At 46.5% G+C, this 10,057-nt stretch overlaps 1 protein-coding gene across 1 annotated transcript; it reads right to left on the bottom strand.

The window, feature by feature from the left end:
- Positions 1 to 5,466: 5,466 nt before the first annotated feature.
- gpr75 (G protein-coupled receptor 75) lies at positions 5,467 to 6,969 on the bottom strand. Its single transcript, XM_033025234.1, has one exon. It carries the CDS (start codon positions 6,944 to 6,946, stop codon positions 5,510 to 5,512), a length of 1,437 nt encoding a protein of 478 aa, XP_032881125.1. The 5' UTR covers positions 6,947 to 6,969; the 3' UTR covers positions 5,467 to 5,509.
- Between the last annotated feature and the right edge of the window lie 3,088 nt (positions 6,970 to 10,057).

The raw sequence follows: 10,057 nt of genomic DNA, 5'->3' as shown, positions 1-10,057 counted from the left end.
TTAAGGAACTATAACACGGCTCACTCAAAGGCAGCAATACAAAGTTTAATTTTGCAATTAAAATTTATTTTAACGTTTTGAATGTTTGAATTTCACCCTTGAAAGTAAAACAAAGTGCTGGACTAACTCAGTGATTCAGGTAGCATCTCTGCAGAACATGAATGGGTGATGTTTCGAGTCGGGACACTTCTTCGGTCTATTCATGTTCTCCAGAGATGCTACCTGAGTTACTCCAGCATTGTGATTCTTTTTCATAAATCAGGATCTGCAGTTCCTTGTGTTTAATTTTTCCTTAAATCTGCATTAAAAACCTTTTAGAAATGGTGAACATAAAATTATAATTTTGACCTTAGCCCATAGTCTCTTGGGAAAGGAAATATGCCATCCTTCCCTGCTCTCCCTAATATGCAACTCTACCTAATATTGCACTTAGTTGCTTGTCTTTTGAAATGGCTTGCTAGAAATTCAGTTTGGAGAGCAATTGGGGACTGCCAGAGATGTCTGCATCTGATGAAGGAATAAATGTCACCTCATTTATTCTTTCAACTGAATTTTCTGTTTCCTTTTGAGATGGGTTAGCATTCATTTCTCTTTGCTCTCAGTATTCTGCAATTTCTGTGAATATGCCTTTTTTTTTTTTTTTACAAACCATGGATGAGTCAATTGATTCATGTAGCACAGAAATAGGCCCTTTGACCCACCCTATCCATCAATTACTCATCTATAATAATCCCATTTATCACCATCTGGCCTATTATGCGTAGGTGACTCGTCATTGTCCAGATACCTCTTAAATGTAAAGAGTATGTCCCTTCACCACCTTCTCATATATTTGCCAGTGTTTTATTATTTCCCTGTGTTTTATTTACCTTTGCTTAGTTCAGTTGGATTTTATGCATAGTATGTTTCAGGTTGCAATTGCCCTCTGGGTGAAAAAAAAATCCCCAGATTCCATCCAAATGTCTTACCTTAATATCTATATCCTGGTGTCTTAGACAGCACTACAAAAGGAAAGACTTCCATTTTTCCTTTTGATGACTCATAATTGGCTGTGCCTTTATCAGCACCCCCCCCCCCCCCCCCCCCCCCCCAGCCTCCATTGCCCAAGGAAAACAAACCCAGCCTTTCCATCTCACCTCATGACTGAAGCACTCCAAGTCGGGCAACATCTGGTGGATCTCCTCTGTGCCCTCTCTAGTCCAATTCCATCCATTAATGTGGTGTTCAGAACTGCGCAAAACATTCCTGTTGTAGTCTAACTTGTTTATTTGTTAAGTTGGACCACAATAATAATAATAATATATTTTATTGTCATTGCACGTCAGTGCAACGAGTTTAGTATGCAGCTTCCAACCGATGTAAAAGAAGAGTGAAATAAATAAATAAGCTGTGTGACATGGCCATCCGAGGGAGACAGTCCAGGGGAGGTGGGGGCACTCAGCAGGGCCGGTTTAGAGCCGCTATAGCTCTGGGAATAAAGCTGTTTCTGAGTCTGGAGGTTCGGGCGTAGAAGGCCTTGTAACGTCTGTCGGAGGGAAGTAGTTCGAACAGTCCGTTACAAGGGTGTGAGGAGTCTTTATGGATGCTGACGGCCTTCCTGAGGCACCGTGTGTGGTAGATGCCCTCCAAGGCTGGTAGCTGTGTCCCAATGATCCTCTGCGCTCTGTGGACGACGCGCTGAAGAGCTCTCCTCTCCGCCTCCGTGCAGCTGAGATACCACACAGAGATACCATACGTTAATATGCTCTCTGTGGTGCAGCGGTAGAACGTTGTCAGCAGCTGTTGGGGCAGACCAGTCTTTTTTAATGTCCTCAGGAAGAACAGTCGTTGCTGTGCCTTCTTGACCAGCACAGCGGTGTTGGTGGACCATGTGAGGTCCTCAGAAATGTGAGTGCCCAGAAACGTAAAGCTGGACACTCTCTCCACACTTTCCCCGTAAATGGAGATTGGGGCGTATTCTCCATTATGGGACCTCCTGAAGTCAATAATCAGCTTCTTGGTCTTGGAGGTGTTTAGTGACAAGTTGTCACGTGTGCATCAGTCCACCAGGTTCTGCACCTCCGCTCTGTATTTTGTGTCATCACCGTTGGTGATCAGCCCAATCACTGTTGTGTCGTCTGCAAACTTGTGTGGGGGGTGGGGTGAGGGGGAAACCGCTTCGGTCGCCTCCTCCATGGAGAGGCGACTTTTTCCAGGTCGCCTCCCCCGTGGCCTAACAACGAAGATCGGCTCGGCCTTTCCCGGAGACGTGCTCGGGGCTTCAGCGGCGGGCGCAGCGTGGACTCTCGGCGTGGAGCGGGTTAGCCCTCGCTGGAGGGGAGCGCTCCGTTTCGCTGGCCCGCGGCAGCCGGCAGCCTGAAGTCGCAGCCTGAAGTCGCGGTCTGTAGAGCTCCAGCTGGTGCGGCGTCTACAGCCCGGGATCCCTCGTGGGGGATCCGGGGGAAGAAGAAGCCATCACTGCCGGCCCGCGGCCAACTTCTACCGTGGGGCCGGCATGGACTTACCATCACCCCTGGAGGGGAGCTTCGACCGCCGGCCCTGCAGTCTACGGTGCTTCTGGCTGCGGCGGGGACTTTAAATCTTGACCGCCGGCCTGCGGCCTACAACAATCTAAAGCCGCGGTCTCCGGTGGGGAAGAGCCGATCCTGGACTGACTCTGGACTCTGGTCCTGTCCATGGAGGAGGACTGGCCAAATTGTTGTGCCTTCCACCACAGTGATGAATGCTGTGGTGGATGTTTGTGTTACATTTTGTGTGTTCTTTATTATTGTATCACTGCTGACAACCCAATCCTTGCCGGGTCACTGCTCGTGCGGTCGACCGGTTGGTGCAGAGAGTAGCTTTGAATGTTTGTCTCTTCGTTGATTGTGTTCCTTTCTTTTTTTAAAAAGCTACTGTAAAGCGCCCTTTAAATTGCCCCTCGGGGATGAATAAAGTGCTTGATTGATTGATTGACTGTTGTGTCGTCTGCAAACTTCACGATGGTGTTGGTGTCGAATGCAGGAACACAGTCGTGAGTGAAGAGGGAGTAGAGCATGGGGCTTAGTACACAGCCCTGTGGTGTGCCGGTGCTCAGGGTGATAGTGGAGGACAGGTGTGAGCCCAGTCTCACTGCCTGCGGTCGCCCCGTCAGAAAGTTCAGGATCCAATCGCAAATCCAAACACCTTCCACTTAATTCCTTTGGCCACCTCATGAAGGTGACCATCCAGTATGACTTCTTTACCATTCTATTTACCTGTGCTGCCACCATCAGGTGGACTTGTGTCCCATGGTCCAGACAGTGTGCTAGAGAATCTCAGTACAGAAATAATAAAAAACGTTCTATGGGAAAAGGGGAAAATCACAGTCTGCCACTAATCTTACAATTTTTAAATTATCCATTGACTGACATAACTACCCTACATATTGATGTGGCCAAAATGCATGAAAAGTAAAACATTTGGAATATATCTAATAAATCTAGCGGGTACAAGCAATAATAATAATGGTAAACTCGATTCTTCAAAATGCTTATTCAACTATGGAATGTGGATTCAATGCCACAAGTGAGTTCTCACTGAGATGTTTGAGTCAAGAGTGTTTAATTATCATTTGTAAATTATAACAGTACATTGAAATCCTTACTTGCCACAGCATAACAGGCCGGTGAACACAAAACAGGTTGATAATAGATAATACACAAACATTCAATTGATTAATAACCACAAATATTAATGCATTTTTTTAAGACAAAGTTCTTAGTGCAACCAAATACATTTCAAGTTCATGATTGAGGTTAGTGTTGTGTAATGTTTCAGAGGCTGCCTGTTGTTGGGAAGAAGCTATTCTTGAACCTGGCTGTCGCAGACTCCTATACCTTCCTCCCGATGGTAGGAGTGAAATGTGTAGCCAGGGTGATGAGTCATTGATGCGGTATGAAACTGAGAAAGTGGAAATAATGGAAGACAAATCTCTCCTGGATATTCTTGTAAACTTTTGAAACTGTTGGATAGTGGAAGAGTTCAGAAAAAGTTATCAGTCTGGTTTCAGCTGTATACTGCCAGACCTCTTTGGGCAGCACACGAGTGCAGCAGTAGAGTTGCTGCCTTACAGTGCACGATCCTGACTAAAGGTGCTGTCTGTACGGAGTTTGCACGTTCTCCCTGTGAACCACGTGGATTTTCTCCGCGTGCTCTGGTTTCCTCCCACATTCCAAAGACTTGTAGGTTAATTGACTAAAATATCCCTGGTGTGTAGAATAGAACTAGCGTACGGATGATCACTGGTCGGTGCGGGTTCGGTGGGCTGAAAGGCCCATTTCCACTCTGTCTCTCAACTAAACCTGAGGAGGTCTGTAACAGTCGACATACTTGGTTTAAGTTATACTGTACAGTTACAGGTACAACACGCAACGTAACAGAAGTATTTTGATTAGGGCTGGTATTTTAAGGACAGTGATGCACTATTTGCCAGTGTTTTATTTACCTTTGCTTCATTTTGTTGGTTTTTATGCCTTACAAATAATGTGTATTTAAACATTCATTGAACTTGCCTGCATGAGCATTCACTAAAAACAAGCGTGTACATGTGTTCAAAAATATTTGTGAAAATAAGTTTGGAGCATAATTGCAACGGTCATACTTTTCTGATGTTCCTCCAGTGCACTTTGATAAATTGACAAAAACAGAACTGTTGACATGCAATTGGGTGCTGGCACTGTGGGTCTCTTTCAACCTGTTGGGATTGGTATTTCTTTGGCAGAGGTATTTCCACGCTCCAGAACAAAATCAGGTATTTTTGCAGTATGGTAATGCATGGCATCAAGTGATTTGGCAAATCCACAAACAGCATTCATTGGTGGCCAGCTATTTGGACTGCTTGAAGGAATGACATTTGAAATGCTACAGTAAGACTCAACACCAGCTTTGGCTGCCTCGCCAAGTCTGTCTGTCCTTTCTTCTTTTTTGTAATTTTTAGGATGTGTTAAGCAGTATGTTTTAGTGTTCCTTGGATTGTTTTATGTGGAGGTGTGGGTTGGGGAGAACTCTTTTTCAATTTCTAATCTCGACGGAGATGCGATTTTTTTCTGTATCGTATATCCGTCCCCTCTGCGGCCTAACATTGTGGAGTTGGCGGCCTTTCCTGGAGACCGACGGGCGTTCCAAGCCGCGGGAGTCTGCGGGACTTTAACATCGCGGAGCTTGCGATCCCTTTGCCGGGGACCGAAGCTCCAGGCCTGTGGACTTTAACATCTTGAAGCCTGTGGTCTGGTAACAAGAGGTCGACTCGGGAGCTCCATGCCGTGGAGAGAGTTTCAACTGCCCTGATGCAGGAGTTTTGATTGCCCGATGGGGGCTTCGATCACCCCGACTGCGGGAGAACAAAGGGAGAAGATAGAATATTGCCTTCCATCACAGTGAGGAATGTGGAATCCACTGTGGTGGATGTTTATGTTAACTTTTATGTGGTTGTGTGTCTTGTTGCTTTTCACTTAGTATGGCTGTATGGTAACTCAAATTTCACTGTACCTTAATCGGTGCATGTGACAATAAACTGAGCTTGAATACTTGTGTTGATTGGGATCGAGATATTTTGTGGACAATTATGGCCAACGGGCATTTGGGGGGTGAATATACTACCAATTGAGTGACTGGGTCCATAAGTCTGATCTGCCAACTTCCCCTGTGGTCTAGAAGACAGCTTATAAACTGAACTTTTTTCATGATGAGACGATTTGTGTCTATTCGCATGCAGACCACCTTTACCCACTGCCCAGAACCAATATCTACAACACCAGCAAGCAAGACCCACGCTCTGTGTGTCCCAGGCAATTCTCCTACGAAGCCCAGCACTGCTGCGTGAATATATAAATGGATTTAGACCCGATTTGAAGAATATCAATGTGAATCCAAAAAGCTTAAACTGATTTAAAATAAAACTACTCTGCGGTGTTGACACGTCTTGCAAGAAGGAGATTCCCAATGGCAGGTAGCAAACTATTACCGTCAGCACAATGACAACACATGTCATGACAGCCTTCGAATCTTTTGTGCCTGGTAATTTCACCGAGGACGATCGACTCAACCTATTTTCAGAAGCCTTGACTCGAGAACGTCCTTGGGAGTGTTCGTGCATGAGCTGGAGTTTATTTGGGCGAAGAAGCTGTACTGCAGTCTGTGCGTTGACGTTGTCTGTTCTCTTGAGGGACTTGGTCCTTAATGTATCAACAGTGACGAATGCACACTTCCTTACATGTGCATTTCTCTTCAGGGCAAGAGCTATCACCACATAGGAAACCGATACGGCTCCCACGCAAAATGCAAAATCTGTAACATATAGATAGAGAATGACTCTACCATCCCTATTAGAGCAACCAAAAAGGGGAACGCATACTCTGGAACTGTCAGGATATGTCCGGAAGGTAGTCAGAATAGCAAGGGTGAAACTTAAGGTCCACAGACTGATGGTTAGGATAAATAAAGAGCGAGAAGAAGCTGTTGTATTGTGCTGCTGACCAAGCACCATGCGCAAGCGATAGAGAGCTATCGATGTCACTGATTTAAGGGACATTATTATCAATCCAGCACTGGTGAGGTGAAAGGTGAAGCAGAAAACCTCGGAGACGTTGCTATCGGAATCAAAAAATAAAATGAAAGCGAACATGGGTGTTGTCACACAGCAAATGAATAGGTCACAAAAGGATAGGTTCAGGATCATAAAGTCAAAGTTAGTCCGAAACTTTCTAAACACTGGATCAAAGAAGGATAAGAAGACGACCAGGTTGCCGTAGGTCCCCACACAGAATGTCAGTAGCAGCAGGAGGGTACAGGTGGCGAGAGTGGTCGTGCGGATCAGCTCCTGGAGATCGCCTGTGGGGTCACTCGCATTGCCCCAGGCAGTCGAGTTGTTACTGCCATGTGGCAAGCCCAAGTCCACAGAGGGCCGCCCTCTGTGTGTTATGTTCATCGTTCCGCTCGGATGTCCCGAGAACCCGGTTCTGAAACACAAACTGGTGCGTTACCGAATTGAAGCAAAAAAACCCCGCAGGCTCTGGAGATTTGAAACAAAAACTGATCAGATGAATGCACAAGGAACTGCAGATGCTCGTAACATCAGAATTAAAGGACGTTCCTTTAAGAAGGAGATGTGGATGAATTTCTTTGGTCACAGGGTGGCCAAGAGGAGTTGAGTATAGGAGCAAAGAGGTCCTTCTGCAGTTGTACAGGGCCCTAGTGAGACCACACCTGGAGTATTGTGTATAGTTTTGGTCTCCAAATTTGAGGAAGGACATTCTTGCTATTGAGGAAGTGCAGCGTAGGTTCACAAGGGATGGCGGGACTGTCATATGTTGACAGAATGAAGCGGCTGGGCTTGTATACACTGGAATTTAGAAGGATGAGAGGTAATCTTATTGAAACATATAAGATTATTAATGGTTTGGACACGCTAGAGGCAGGAAACATGTTCCCGATGTTGGGGGAGTGCAGAACCAGAGGCCACAGTTTAAGAATAAGGGGTAAGCATTTAGAACGGAGATGAGGAAATACTTTTTCACACACAGAGTTGTGAATTCTCTGCCACAGAAGGCAGTGGATGCCAATTCGCTGGATGTTTTCAAGAGAGAGTTAGATGGAGCTCTTAAAGATAGCGGAGTCAAGGGATATGGGGAGAAGGGAGGAATGGGGTACTGATTGTGGATGATCAGTCATGATCACATTGAATGGCGGTGCTGGCTCGAGGGACCGAATAGCCTACTCCTGCACCTATTGTCTATTGTGAATCTGTGGAATTCTTTGCCACAGAAGGATGTGGAGGCCAAGTCAATTAATATTTTAAAAGCTGTGATAGATTTTTGATTAGTACGGATGTCAGGGGTTATGGGGAGAAGGCAGGAGAATGGGGTAGGAGGGAGAGATCAGCCATGAATTCCCTCCTGGGATAAATAAAGTTCTATCGTATGATTGAATGGCGGAGTAGACTTGATGGGCCGAATGGCCCTATTCAGCTTCTACCACTTATGACCTATGCTGCTGGTACCTTGCGCAAAACACCAGGTGCTGGAGGAACTCAGCACATCTGTGTAGGAAATGGACAGATGGAGTTTCATGTGGGGCCCATTCTTCACACTCACTCTTCCCAGACTGCAAAAACAAACACCCAAGCCTCAGCAAACATCCTCCTCTGAGACCCAGTCGCTGGTATTGGAAAGGATCGAACTGGAATCTAGACTTTGAATCCGGAATAAAGCAACTCGCTCCGGGACCCTCCCCGATCCAGCCCGGCCCAGCTCACCTGCAGGAGCGGTCCCGGGAAGGGCGATGGAGGCATCAACCCCGCCGCTCCAGCCGCACCGGGGGCAGAGTTTTAGTTTTCTCCGGCCCCCAGGCGCCACCTTGACTCCGACCCGTCTGCCGCCGATATCTCCTGAAGGCAGCAACACTGTGACGGGGACTTAACGAGAGCGACTCGACCCTGGCCGGTCCCCAGGAGACCGTCAGACGGCGCACTGCGCCAAGCGGCTGCGCTCAACCCATGCCGCCGCTGCAGAGCTGCTGGGAGAGAGTCAGAGTGCGGGACTGCCCGGTGTAAGGGGACGGGACTGACCGGTAGCAGCGGGGGGTGACCGGTACAGGAGGGGGGTGGGGGACGGGACTGACCGGCGTGAGACTGTCTATGATGAACCGGAGTCATTGACAAGACTGACCAGTGTCAGAGTGCGCACCCTCCAGCGGGCCAGTATGAAACTAGTAAAATAGCAGGAGGCCATTCGGTTCTACTGCGCCATTCAATAAAAAGCATTGTGAAGGATCTCCCTCAATATCCCTTGATGTGAGTTTGTACAGTGTGCGGCCAGAGGCGGGGAGTGCTGTCCTGAATGTGTCCAGGCGCACAATGTACAGTCCTTAGCGGGGAATCCAATACAGAGTTGGCCACTTCCAGCGGGTGCAGTGCAGGACTGGTGCCAACTTGAGTCAGAGAGCTGCATGTTGATCAGTTGGCATTCTGCATTTCCCTGCATTTGGCCCACGTCCCTCTAAACCTTTCCTATCCAAATGTCTTTTGAAAGTTGTAATTGCATCCTCTTCCATAGTTCCTCTGGCAGCTCATTCCAGATATAGACAACCATCTGAATGAAAAGGATGCCCCTGAGGTCCCCATAAAACCTCTCTCCTCTCACCTTAAGTTATGTCCACTTGTTTTAGAACTCTCAACTCTGGGACGATTGTATGCTTTCACCTTATCCATGTCCCTCTTCCTGGTGATCTTGTACAGATCAACGAGATCACCCTTCAGCCTTCCATGGTCCAAAGAAAAAAGTCCCTGCCTATCCAGCCACTCCCTGGAACTCAGGTCCGGCAATATTCTAGTGAATCTCTTCGGCATCTTTTCCACCTTAATGACATCTGTCCTAAAGCCAGGTGACCAGAACTGCACATAGTACTCCAGGTGTGGTCTCATCAAATACTTGAACAGAAAGTATTTTGCAGAGGAATCAAAGAATCGTCAAATAAAATTTTAAACAAATAAATTAAAACAAACAACAGAAAATGCGGCTAATGCTCAACAGGTCAGGCAGCATCAGTGCAAAGGAAAACAATATTAAGGTTCCAGGTTAAGTGCACTTCATTGGATATGTGAAGGAGAGAAAAAAGTTAGTTTTAAGTTGTAGGGAGAGAGTGGGTGCTACATGAATAGTGCAAAGATAATATTTCTGGGGGCGTGGCCTAGCTTGCAACAGGGATAAATTACAGATTAAATCACTTGGTTGATTTTAAAGGGAGAGCATAATGTAAATATAAATTACAGAAATGACCCTAGTGTGTCCACAGTTTGAGCGCTATGTACAAACTTAAGGGGCTGTCCCACTGCGGCGACCTGATTGGTGAGTTTATGAGAGTTTGAAAAAATTTCATGTTGAAGACCTCCTTCGACTATGTTGAAGACTAGCTTCGACTAGCTTCAGGAAAATTGGACACCGAATAGTGGAGAGTGAAGACGACCTCCTTCGACTATGTTGAAGACTATCTACGACTACCTTTGATTACCTTCGACTACCCTCGATTACCTACGAATAAC

Source organism: Amblyraja radiata, chromosome 8 (genome assembly GCF_010909765.2).
Source record: "Amblyraja radiata isolate CabotCenter1 chromosome 8, sAmbRad1.1.pri, whole genome shotgun sequence".
NCBI lineage: Eukaryota > Metazoa > Chordata > Chondrichthyes > Rajiformes > Rajidae > Amblyraja > Amblyraja radiata.
Note: the sequence above shows the minus strand (reverse complement) of the source record. Positions and strands in the feature narration are given on the sequence as shown.